The sequence below is a fragment of the Pezoporus flaviventris genome, unplaced genomic scaffold, assembly GCF_033815535.1.
Source record: "Pezoporus flaviventris isolate CSIRO_AGI_PZ_B2104156 unplaced genomic scaffold, CSIRO_AGI_Pfla_v1 ptg000252l, whole genome shotgun sequence".
NCBI lineage: Eukaryota > Metazoa > Chordata > Aves > Psittaciformes > Psittacidae > Pezoporus > Pezoporus flaviventris.
Genome location: NW_026892799.1, coordinates 115,020 through 128,116, shown reverse-complemented (window position 1 = coordinate 128,116; position 13,097 = coordinate 115,020). Strand labels below are relative to the sequence as shown.

At 58.7% G+C, this 13,097-nt stretch overlaps 1 protein-coding gene across 15 annotated transcripts in view; it reads left to right on the top strand.

The window, feature by feature from the left end:
• The window catches only part of SRCIN1 (SRC kinase signaling inhibitor 1), a 69,603-nt gene that overhangs the window by 22,835 nt on the left and 33,671 nt on the right, over nucleotides 1-13,097 (top strand). For 12 of the 15 annotated variants that reach the window (XM_061442736.1, XM_061442738.1, XM_061442735.1 and 9 more), the window contains one exon: nucleotides 6,032-6,315. In XM_061442736.1, coding sequence (XP_061298720.1) covers nucleotides 6,032-6,315 — 284 coding nt within the window. Of the gene's footprint in view, nucleotides 1-2,823; nucleotides 3,316-6,031; nucleotides 6,316-10,823; nucleotides 10,953-13,097 lie in introns of those variants that run through there. The other 3 variants (XM_061442737.1, XM_061442743.1, XM_061442745.1) reach the window with 2 other exon arrangements.

Genomic DNA, 13,097 nt, shown 5'->3' with positions numbered 1-13,097 from the left:
AGGCTCAGATCTGACTGCTTCCAACCCAGTTGCCAGGCTGCGCTGTCTCAAATCACTGCTGCCTGTATGGAGACCAGACCACAATGTGGCTTGTGTCTGTGCTGGGAAGAGCCTGGCCTCTTCCATCCTCTCCTTTGTGTCCTGCATCCCCGAGCTGTTGGCATGTCCCCAGCCATCCCCACCAAGGGTACATGGGCTCCTTTCTCCTCCCGTTCCCAGCAGGGATGCTCTCCATGCACAGAGGATGCTGCTGCCTTCAGCCTCCTGCCAACAGTCAGAGAGGAAGCTGATGGCAGGGCAAAAATCTGCCCTGGCTTTCCCATCCTCCCTGTGCCCTCTGCCCATCTTATTCGCCCTTGCCCAAGCATGGGAAGCTCCTTGGGGATCGATGCTTCCCATTGCTGGGGTCTCCAGGAGGGCAAGGACATGTGGGGAGAAACTTCCACTTGGATGCTGCTCTTACTGCATGGTGATGAGGGCATTTCTGCCCGTCGGTTGCCCTCAGAGCATCCCCTGATGCTGTGTACCAGGCCTATGATGCAGGTCAGGTCACATCTGTGCTTGGTGCTGTCCCTTCTGGTCACTGCAGCACTCGGGTGAGGGTAGGGATGGTTCCCAACTTGGACCTGGCAGGAGATTCCAGGGAGATGCTGAGTCAAGGAGACAGGGTGAGGAAAAGGAAGGACAGGGGTTGGTTGATGCTTTTCAGCTGCTGTAATGGGATGCTCGTTCTGTGTGCAGGCAGAGACAGGCAGGGTGGTGGCAGGGACACCACAACAGGAGCTGCAGGATGAAGCGGACCAGGCTGGAGGAGCTTCTTGGGTGCCAGGTCCCCCTTTTGCAGATGGCAGCATGGGGAGCAGCCTGGCTCATGTGCCTCATGTCAAAGGATGTGGGGATAGGGCTCTGATCCTGAGCACAAAGTGAGCAGTCGGGCGTGCTGGTCCTGCTCTTGGCACTGCTGTCCATGGGATCTAGGAAGTGAACTCCTCTCCCGTTTCCATGTGCATGTGTGGGTGTCATAACACCCGGCGAGGTGGGAAGTAGCTGCTGCTTTTCACAGGGCTGGCCAGATGGGATTTCTCCTTCGGTTTGGGGTTTGACAATGACATGGGAATTTATCCGGTCTTTTCTCTGCTTCCAAAGTTAAAGGAGCTGCTTGTCAGGGCAGTGCGGTGGAGAGCTGCCAGCTGGATCATCCCATGCTCCAACTGGGAAGCAACCAGGGGGCACCAACATTGCTTTGGACCGGCTCCTTGTCAGCAGCATCGGTAGGGCTGGCGCTGGTGGGGTGCAGGCAGCATCCAGGGCACGTAGAGGCTGGGGACAGGCAGGTCTGCAGGGTCGCATCCGGACTGGCACCGTGTCCTGGCTGCGGTGCCGGTGGGATCAGCACGGCCCCGGCTGGGAAGTTCCCAATGAAATGGTCAGCGGGTGGTGCTTTATTTTTCCTTGGTTCCACTCGAATTTGGGAGTGAAAAGCACTGCGGGGAGCTGCTGAGCCCGGGCTAAGCTGGGAGAGATCCTTTGGGATGGGGAGAGGAGATGGGAGAGCCACAGCCCCCACCTCCCAGAGCATGGGCATGGGGAGCTTTGTCCTGGGATGGATGTTAGCGGTCCCTCATGGGTGGCCTTGGCACTGCCTGGCTTTTCCCAGGCGGTTTGGTGCTGGCTCTCCATCATCCCAGGAGCAAGAGGAAGGCAGGGATGCTTCAGCTTTCACTCCTTGTATTGCTCACCCGGCGCTGAGTGAGGGATGAGGAAGAGTGTGCAGATGCCTTCACTTCAACACCCGTGTGCTGGGATGAGCCATGGGTCTGTCCCACACCTGCCATTCCCATGGGATAGGGGCATCCATAGCCCATAGGCTGAGCTCAAACCAGGGATGTGTTCCTCTGCAGGTTGATTTTAAAAAAGACCTGGCTCTGTAAAGCAGTGCTGATGGCTGGGTCCGTTTGGCTCTGGGTGGTGCTGTGGGGGGGGGAACACTCATGTCCCCCCTGGTGTGTCACTGCCTCATTGCTGCTCCTGGGCACAGCTTCCAAAGGAGAACACCAACACACGTGCAGCTGCAGTGGTTTTGGGCTGTGTTTGCTGGTCCCATTGTGGGGGTGAGATGGGAGCTACGGGCAGACCCCGCAGGGCACTTGGCCATCCCGAAATGAGCACAAACAGAGCATCCCTGTGCCAGCATCAGGGATGCCCTGGGCAGCAAATGACTCTGAAGGTCCCTTTACCCCACCAGGTCCTAGTTTGGGTAAAGGTGTTCATTTCCGGGGTGCCCACTGAGTTTGGCTGTGCGGCACAACAGGAGTTAAGTGTATCCAGAGCCATGGATGCACTTCCCAGTCGTGCCTCCGGTCCCCAGTGCCTGGCAGCAGCACGGCAGGGAAGGGGTTAGTGCTGAGCAGAGCTCTGGGTGCTGGGCAGCCTCCGTGGGTGCTGTGCAGGCAGTGGGCTGGCAGTGCAGCAGCCGCAGCCTCTGGGAGGAAGGCGAGCGCATCCCAGAGCATCGCAGGGCTCTTCCCCGCTGCCTTAATGGCCGGGTGCGGGGGAACCGCATCGCTCCGGGGGGCTTCTATTCTTTCACCTCCCTTTCTCTCGGAGCGGGCTCTCTCCTTCCCCTCGCCTCATCCCCTTCTGTACAATCGCTTTCTCGGGCTGCGTTTCATGCTCCGGTAACTGCCGCTGCTTTCCCGACCCGCCTGAGCTTCGCTGCCTCGTGAAGATTTATGCAACTGCAGTAATAAACTGTGTTTGAAAGATCCTCTTCTTGATAAAGCCCTGCCAAGCTGCTGCGGGGGGGGGGGGGGGGGGGGCGGAGGGGATCAGAGAGGACCGTACCGCCGACCCTGCCGTTGTTCTCGCTCCTGTGGGGCAGCACCCGCAGCACGGGGCAGGGCTTTAGGGATCTTTCCCATCCCCATCTCCCTTTGAAGGAGCAGGGCGCTGGTGGAGAGCCGCTACTTGAGCTGCAAGAGCATCACCCAAAGCACCTCCGGTGCTGCTGCTTTCCTGGGATGGAGGCGCTGGCCGCATCCTGCTAGGAGCCGGGGCTGTGGTCCCGGGCCGGGTGACCCCCTTTGCTGGCAGGTAAGGGAGATGGATGAATGAATCGGCAAAGGGAACCGCGCTCCCTCAACCTCCGCCTGCTCGGAGAGGGACTCGCCAGGATTTACCGTGGGATTTTGGTTGCGCTGGGAGCCCTGCGCCCGGCCAAGGAGTCTCCTCCAGCCCCTGGAGCCCCGGGGGCTGCCTCCGCCGGGCCACCGAAGCAGTTTTCCAGCCGCCATGGAAGCTGTCCTGCTCCCGCGGGTAAGCGATGGGGTGGTCCCTGCGCTTGGGGACACCCCGCTTGGATGGGCTGGGGCAGGGCTGAAGGGGGGACCCTGGGTGGGCTCCGGCCACCGGCTCTCCCGCTCCGTTGACCTACTTGGAAGCAGCCCCTGGAAGCACTTTGCAGGGATCTGCTGCTGCTGGCAGCGGGGCAGCCTGTGAGCGGGTACCACTGCTCCAGCATCCCTCCATGGGATCTGCGGAGGGGGAAGAGAGACAACTTGGTGGGAGGATTTGTCCCTGTCCCTGGCAGGGGGTTGGAACCGGATGATTTTTAAGGTCCTTTCCAACCCAAACCATTCTGTGATTCTATTCTATGCTTTTGGGTGGCAGGATGCAATCATCCCCTTGAGGTGAAGCCAGGAGGGATTAGGAGGGATGGAACCAGATGATCTTTAAGATCCCTTCCAACCCGAACCATTCTACACTCAGTGTCCTTTCCCCATGCACAGTGCCAGGGAAGCACGACCCCGTGAGGTTTAAGGTCCCTTTCCAAAGGAGCCCCCCTATCCCAGTTGTTGGCTGTTATCAAATTGCCTCCTCCCACTCCGGGCTGGGATACCTGAAAGGGGAAAAGGTGGCCAGCGTGGGGACAGGTACACGTGTGTCTGTGGTGGCTTTTCCTCTTCTCAGTTTAATGGGGTTTATGGACCATGGGCTGCCTGATGAGGGATGTGGGAGCGGATGCAGCACAGCCGGGAGGGGAAGAACCCCCAGTGGCTTCCAGCTTTGCTCTGACCCCGGTGCAGATTGTGCAGGGCTTTTCAAATCACCCTTTTTAGCAGTCGGCAGAGGCAGAGAGCTGGCGCGTTCCGCTCTTGGAGCATGTAATTAGGGAGCGGAGATCTGCATGCTGATGCATGGCTTGGCATCGGGAGCAGGAGGAGAAGGGTGGGAAGGAGCTGGGAATGTGGCCTCAGCCCAGGGATGCTACACTCAGGGCTGGTGGATGCGCTTGGGAGGTGGCTGCAGGGAACCAAGGCCAGGTTGGATGGGGCTTGGAGCAAGCTGCTCTAGTGGAAGGTGTCCCTGCCCGTGGCAGGGGTTGGAGCTGGAGGAGCTTTAAGGTCCCTTTAACCCAAACCAGTCTGGGATTCCATGATCTCGGGGTGTTTTGCACGGGGCAGATGTGCCACCACGATGTGGTGATGCAGGCACCTGAGCAAAGTGATGAGGGAACGGGAGCTTCAGCTCTCACTCAGATTCCACCTCCTGGGTAAGGGGGTGATGGTCCCCTGGCTGAGGTCCCATTTGGTGATGGAGCTGGACCGGTTGTGTTTTAGAGGAGGAAAGGGATGTCCTCAGGCATTGGGCAAGGGTAAGGATGTCCCCATGGCATTGCATTGCTGGGAGCGTGATGTCCCTGCCTGGCTTGTAGCAAACCCCATTGTATGACCTTGAGCAGAGGAGTTAGGTCTGTAACACATGCTAGAGTCCTGTCCTACATTAAAAACACAATCAGTTGATATAAAGCTAATACGTGGTGCTGATAAATAATTAAGGGAAAAGGAAAAACCTGCTTATGATTTGCTTAACAGGAACTTTGGAATGAAGGGGGGGGGGGGGGGTGTGAGTAGAAGGACAAGGAGAGAGATGAATAATGGATCAAGGTTAAATGGTGAGTGAAAAAGGAAAGCTGTAACGTGGTGAATCCCTGCAGTACGCTTGCTGCGGCTTGCCAAACTAGTTAGAAGTGCCAAAGGCAGCGTTGGGCACGGTGGCAGCGGCCAGGACCAGCCCAGGGCTGTGGGGCAAAAGGTTCCGATGCCATCAGACCCTCACAAGTGGCTTCTTGGTCTGGGCAAGGGGCTATGGGCTGTGGGGTGGCCCCATCCTGCAGCCAGGCAGGAGGTGCCAGGCGCTGGCAGCGTGCAGGGACTTCCAGGCATCCATCAGCGCTGGCGCTGGGCACAGCTTCCCAGGAACCCCACAACGTGCAGCTCATGGATTATTAGCAAAGGGGCGAGTCCCTTCCCCTGTGCTGCCTGCACCCTGCCTGCACTCGCTGCCTGCTCTGCTGCCCGGGATGGGGGGAGCTGTCTGAGCGGGATGGGATGGGATGGGATGGAGCAGAGGGTGCCGTGGTGCTGCTGAGTTCGGTGCCCATGGGTGCTGGGAGCAGTGGATGCAGGATGGGGTCTGATGGTATGGAGGGGGTCCAGCAGGACCTGGCAGGGAGGACATAGGGGTCCTGCATGCTCTCATGGGCATCAGCACAGTGCAGGATGGGCAGACACCAGCATCCCCTCACCATGGCCCCCCCTTTCATTTTCTTTTTGGTTTGTCCATGTGTCCATGTCCCCCCCCTCATCTGTCTGTGCTCTGGAGCGGTGCCTGGCTCCTGTGTCTTGTCTGTGCTGTTTCCATGACCCAGCACTGTTTTAGCCATGATTCGGTCTGAACATCGTGGTCTCGGTGGCATCCCAGCCCCTCCATCCCTCCTGCTCCCCCCCCTGCCCCATCCATCTCCTGCCACCACCAGCCCCATGCCCGCTGCCATCGCAGGGGCATAAACCCTGCACCCCCCAACCCATCCCACTGAGGGATGCTCCCGCTCCCATCCAGGCTCTGCTCACCTCTAGCTTAAAACCCCCTCCCCATCCCCAAATCTCAGCACCCCGCCTCTGCCCCATAGCAGTGGGGCTGCCCCAGGGCTGGTCCTGACCCTGTTCTGCTCTCCCCCCTCCCTGTGCAGATCCCGAGAGGACGAGCACCCACATGATCTCGGCCGATGATGCCGAGTACCCGCGGGAATACCGGACCCTGGGCAACGGCACCCGGCGCTTCTCCAATGTAGGGCTGGTGCACACCTCGGAGCGCCGGCACACCGTCATCGCTGCCCAGAGCCTGGAGGCCCTCACCGGCCTCCAGAAGTCGGAGATGGAGCGCAAGAGGGATGCATTCATGGACCACCTGAAGAACAAGTACCCACAGCATGCACTGGCGCTCCGGGGGCAGCAGGAACGTATGCGGGACCAGGTACGGGGCGTCTTCTTGGGGCTGGAGGGGATGGGGACCACATCTCACCCTTTGGGGCTGGCTGCGGGAGAAGAGGCTCAATGGGGGTTTGGATGGTGCATGAAATGGGTGGCTGCTTGCAGTAGCCTGAGGGGGAGCATCCCCCAGGTCTGAGGAAGAGCATCCTCTATCCTTGGGGAGAAGCATCCTCCAGCCCTTTTGGGGAGCATCCCTCAGCCCTACTGGGGAGCACCTCCATCCCTCCCCAGGGCTGGAGGGCTCCCAGGCAGATTCATCCAGCCATGCGAGTGGATTCAATCCCACTGGCTGGCAGCAATAATGGGGAGGAGAGGGGTGTTTCTCCATGCAGAGGGGTGGGGGTGATGGCTGCAGACCCCAAACTCACCCGGAAAGGGGCAGCTGGACCCATGGGCTGGTGTTTGCAAGTGCTGCTGCATGCCTGGCTCTCCTCTGTGCTATGAACCCCCCAAAACTGAAGATACTGGTGCAGCACCAGAGACAGGATGGATGCTTTCTGAGCTGGGGGGTCAGTGCAGCTCTTGGGGCAGATATCTCCCTCCTGACTGCCCCACAAGGTGCTGAGGGGCTGCTGAGCTCAGGAGGGGCTATGGGGCAGGATGAGGCAGTGAGGAGCTGTTGCTCTACCTCAGCATGTGCTGCTGTGCAGTGTGGGATGGGGATGGGTGACACGTGCCAGGATTTAGCATCCACATCCTTTGGTTACCAGGTCCCCATGGAGTCAATCCCACCCCAAGGACCTGCTGGTCTTTGGAGCAGGATGTGTCTGGGCACCCCTGCTGAAAGCAGCAGAGCCCAAGGGTTGAGTGGTCCCCATGGCTAGGGGTGCACCCCTGGGCTAGGCAGCATCCCAGGGTGCTGGGGAGCCCATCCTGGTCTGGGTACCAGTGATGCGGCAGCGATGCTGTTGGGGCAGTGATAAATCCCCACCTAAACTGGCACTTCCATGAGGAGGCACAGGAGAGGGTGAGCACAGAGCTGCTGGAGGAAGTGCCTGGAAAGAAAGATCTTATATCATCCCCAACTAGACACCTCCCGGTGGGATGCAGGCGCTGAATCCCACAAAGAAACCGGCTTTGTAAGGAAAACCCTGCATGCCGAGGCATCGGCATCGCTGTCTCCTCGGTGTTGGGGTGCACTGAGGGGGGTGTCCCCATTCTGCAGCCCCTCTCCTTGCTAAAAAGAGATCCTCAGCAGCGCAGCATCCCTGTTTTGGTGGCAGGCTGTTGGCTGGTGGTGACATTTCCAACCCGAGTGACATTTCTCAGTAAATAACCAGAAATCTTTCCCCTGTTATTGCAATGATTTCAAGACTGTTTTGGGTAGTTTTTAATATCAGCAGCTACAAGGAGAAAAACCCAGCTCCTGTTGACTCAGGGTCTGAGCTTTGGGGGAGTTTTAGCAGGTCAAAGGCAAATGGGTTGGATTCTGGAATGATCTTGTATCCCTGGAGCCCCTTGCTCAGGGCTGTGGGTCCAGGTTGGCTTCATCCCCCTGCCCTGGGCATGATGCTAAGGGCTCAACTCCATCCATCAGCCCAGCCACAAGCATCACTTCTTTGCAACCGGTGGGGAAAGAAAACACCCAAATCCCATTCTTCTTCTCTATTTTTTTTTTTGTTTCCTTTCCTTTTTCCTCTCATTTTCCCTGTGGGTGGTAAATAATAACAGGGAGAAAAATGCAACTAGAAAACACTGGAAACCCCAGGGGCCAACCTTTAAATGACATTGGGATGCAACACTCTGGGCCTTCCTATACCGTTTGAAGCTTGCTTTGCTCTTCTAGGGGAGCCTGGCAGGTATTTCCGAGCAGGCTTTGCTGTTTTGTTGGGGTTTTATGTGTAATTTCCAATGCGTTTGCCAAAATGAGAGGTGAAAAGAAGCGTTTCAGGAATGTCAACATCCCTTTCAGCGCAGCAAAGCCTGCAGCAAAACGCCAGCGTTCCCGTGCTGAGGCATTGGGAAGGGAAAGCAATATTAATTTTAATCGTATGTATATATAACAGAGCAGGGGGGGGGAAAGGAACACAGGGAAATCATTGTACCAACACCCAACAGACCGCTAGCAAAGCTGCGGAGAAGTCCAAGGAGGCAGCGAGCTTGCTTAAAACCCAGATGGGAGAAGGCGTTAAATGGGAACGTTAACAATAAAGAGGGGCATGGGAATTGGGATGAGGTGGCTGACGGAGCACGTTGGCTCCTGGGCTTTGAGGCTGCTTTGGAGGGGGGGAATCCTACCCTGGGAAGGGGAAATCTAGAAGGAGAGGGATGGCACGGCTGGGATTCTTATCAGTGTGCTCTGGGATGCACGGTTTGGATGGGGCCACCCTGTGGTACCCGATACTGAATGCACATATACCTATATATCTATATACCTATATACCCATATACCTATATATCTATATACCTATGTATCCCATATACCTATATCTCTATATGCCCATGTATCTATCCCATATACCTATATGTCTATATACCCATATGCCTATGTATCTATCCCATATACCTATATATCCATATACCTATATACTTATACACCTATGCATCTATATACCTGTATCTCTATCTCATTATGCTTATATATATATATAAAGTTAATAGCATCTAAAAAAAATAATTAGATGATGGTTCAAAGAGGTAACCCCATCACCCCTCCCTGCTTCCTACTAATGCCCACATTCCTATTGGATGTGCGTTTGGGATGGGGCTCAGAGGGTATGTACCACCCAGGACAACATGGTTTTAGTGCAGATAAGTGATAAATCCCAGAAAAGAAGGGATTACACCCCCTCCTTTCCCTGTAAGCAGGTAAAACATCATTCAGCCCTGTCTGCTCGGGTGCCCTGCAGCTCCTAAGCTGCAGTGTGGGTTTAAATACTGCAGCGGAGCTGGAGCAGAAACGTGCCTCATTCAGGGCTACAGGGAAGTACATAAAAGCTCAGATTTTAGCTTGTCCAGCTCTGCTGCGGGAACAAAATAATAGGGAAAGGCTGGAGCCGAGTGGGAACATGTTGGTGGCTGCCTGACAGCAGCAGATCTGCAGCTGCACAGAACAAATCTGACTTTGGAATCAATAAATACCAACCAGTGCAGATGGATGAGCCCACAGAGCCAGGCCCTTGCTCTGTCCTGCCTCACCAGCGCAGGCAGGGATGCAACAGGGGTGCAGGCAGGGATGCAATGGGGATGCAGGCAGGATGCAATGGGGATGCAGGCAGGGTGCAACAGGCTGGGGAGATGCTGCTTTGCTGCAGGTGGCTCCGTGCCTCAGTTTCCCTGAGGGAAGCGTGCGTCTTGGCTGCTTCCCCGCTTCATAGGAAGGGAGAACTCACGGAGAACTCAGGGTCCCAGGACCGTGGGGGATTGATGAGGCTGTGCCAGTGGCATTCGGGCACCCTGTGCTACAGCAGTGATTTATGGGGGGTGTGAATGGATGCATGCACCTCCAGCACCTACCCCTGCCCATTGTACCCCCAATTCCCCCCAGCACTTACCTTTGCCCATTTCACCCCCATTGCACTCCATTACACCCCAGCACCCACCCCATCCCATTGCACCCCATCGCACCACCCGCCCCATTGCACCCCCTGCACCCTAGCACCCACCCTTGCCCCATTGCACCCCATCACCCGCCCCTGCCCCAATGCATCCTTATTGTACCCCATTGCCCCCCCCATTGCACCCCATCACCCGCCCCTGCCCCAATGCATCCTTATTGTACCCCATCGTACCCCATTGCCCCCTGCCCCAATGCATCCTTATTGTACCCCATTGTACCCCATTGCCCCCCCATTGCACCCCATCACCCGCCCCTGCCCCAATGCATCCCTATTGTACCCCATCGCACCCCCTTGCCCCCGCATTGCACCCCATCACCCGCCCCTGCCCCAATGCATCCTTATTGTACCCCATTGTACCCCATTGCCCCCCCATTGCACCCCATCACCCACCCCTGCCCCAATGCATCCTTATTGTACCCCATTGTACCCCATTGCCCCCCCATTGCACCCCATCACCCACCCCTGCCCCAATGCATCCTTATTGTACCCCATTGCCCCCCCATTGCACCCCATCACCCGCCCCTGCCCCAATGCATCCCTATTGTACCCCATCGCACCCCCTTGCCCCCCATTGCACCCCATCACCCGCCCCTGCCCCAATGCATCCCTATTGTACCCCATTGCGCCCCATCGCGCCCCATTGCACCCCATCACCCGCCCCTGCCCCAATGCATCCCTATTGTACCCCATCGCGCCCCATCGCGCCCCATTGCCCCCCCCATTACCCCCCATCACCCTGCCCCGCCCCTTTGCCCCCCCTCCGGGAGCGCGCTCCCCCTCGCGGCGGCCCGGCGCTGCTGCAGGGGGCGGCAGGTGGAGTCGCGGTTGCCATGGTGACCGCGCCCCCCTATCAGGGCAGGCGCGCAGGGCCGACAGCGGCGGGAGGTGGCGACTCCGCTCGGCACCGCCCGCCCGCTCTTCACACACCCCCCCACCCCTCCCTCCGCGGCCCGCGTTGCCGATGTGATCCGAGCGGAGCCGATCAGAGCCGAGCGGAGCCGATCAGAGCCGAGCGGGGCCGAGCGCGCCCCGCCGGCGCTGCGGATCTCACCTGCCGCAGGTACCGGGGCCGGCGGGGCGGGCGCGGCGCATCCCTCCGGTGTCGCGGTCCCCTCCTGCATCCCGGGGCCCGCCTCCCCCCCGCCCTCCCCTTGCCCACGTACCCTGGGGTCGCTCCCACCCATCCCAGCACCCCCTTCCCAAACGTCCGCTTCCGTCTCCCCCGACATCCCGGTGTTCCCCTCTGCCATTCCCATCACCAGCCGGTGCTCCGGATCGTGCCCTTACCTTGGCCGCGGCGCTCAGTCCCCCCTGTTTTTCCAGCCCCCCCATACCCCCAGTTCACCCCATTTCCCCTTCGCGGGGTTCCCCCCACGTCCAAGTCCGCAGCATGGAGCTGGTGGCAGTCTGTGGGTTCCATCGTCCCTGCATTACCCTTCGGTGCAGGAGCTGGTGTGGGGGGGCCTCACCCTGCTCCTCCCGGTGCACGTGGAGCCATGCAAAGCCCCCCGCGGTGCCCGTGCCAAGCCCACTGCGCAGTCCCCATCTTCCCAGGGCACCCCTGCATTGTCACCCTTGTCCCTGTCCTTCTGCAGGGGACACCGGTCCCCTCTGCCCTTCTCGGGCTGTGTGTGGGGGCAGACGGAGAGGGGCAGATGGTGGCCTGGGCATGCAGCATCCCTGCACCCAGTGGGATCTTGTCTCACCTCCAGCTCACTTGGCCGAGCATCCTTCCCGTGGGGGTCCTGCCAGCACCATGAGGACCCACCCGGGTCTGAGCCCACCCTGGCCCTTGGCTTAACAGAGTGTCCCTGCAATCCCCATGGTGTGAGGTTGGCATTGTCTTGTTCTCGTGGGGTGCTTGACTGGGCTGGGGGTCCCCCCCATAGGCACGGGGTACCTGGACCCTCTGCTTTTGCCAAACCAGTGGTGACGGAGGCTTGTGAACGATGCCCGAAGTGAACCGGTTGGTGGGAGCTCGCTGGGGCGGTGGGAACGAGAAGCAGGGTCCTTCATTGCGCTTCCCAGGGTCTCATCTTGGTCTCCAGAGGTGGAGCGTGTTGTGAACCATCACAAAGTGCTGTAATGGTGGAGGAGAGCGTGTGTGCCTGTCAGGAGTAACATGAAGGAGCGTGTGTGTGTGTCTGGGAGCAGCCAGAGCTGTCTCAATTTGATTCTCTTATTTCTCCCCTCCTGGGAACGATTCCGGGCTGATTAAAAGAGACCTGATCCATGGTTTGGCTGGGAATCAGGTTCTCAGGAGCTGGGAGTCAGTCAAAGGTCCGGGGGTCACCCCACTTCCTGACAAGTGGATAATAAATACGGCCGTGTTGATGACAGCGACGGCAGCCCTGGGGAGGGGATTGATGAGCCTGTGGTGTAGTCCAGCAGGGACATGTCCATTGCACACCCACGAGGAACCGGATCCAACTCCATCCCGGCAGCAGGTGGGATGCACCTGGCGCGCTTCCCTGGCTGCGCTTGGGCTCCCAGTGCTCCCAGTTCCTCACCGTGGTTCCCAGGAGCACAGTGCCAGTGCTGCTGCCCGTGTGTACTCCGGCCTCTCCGGCACACACGGATGCGGGGATGTGACCGTGTGCATCCATCCCTGCCCCGGCACTCGGTTTCCTGCTGTTCTTAACCCAAATGTGCCTCCTTCTCCAGGGGATCCATCCTTCCTCACTCTTGTCATGGGGTTTCTCAGGGACTTGCCATCAGGGATGAGCTTCCTCGGCTTGGAGGCACCTGACGGAGGGTGGAGGTCACCCCAAAGCTCTTGGAGGGGTCCAGACCCTGGTGCTGTCCCTGGCTGAGTGCAGTGGGGAGCGGATGGATGCTCGCTGCCTGCTCGCTGCCGGGTTTACCTTGCACGTCCCTATTGTGCTGGTCCACCTACGCCGTGCCGTTGCCATAGCTACTCTGCAATCTGATCTGCCCAACTTCTGCCTGCTTCCCCTGCTTTCCCCCCAAAACCTTTGGCCCTGCACCTTGGCTGTTCTTCCCGTGCCCCAGCAGCGGGATGGAGGTGGGAGGGGATCCTGGTCCCTGTGCTGGGATGCATGGCTGCTTCCTGCTCTGGTTGCTGCAGGGTATGGGGCAGTGATGGCACAGAGACCTTGACCTTGGAGGCCACAGAAGGGGGATTCTGAACACCCAAGCACGGATGCTCCTCAGCAGAGCTACTTGGGGGTGCTCTGCTAGGAGC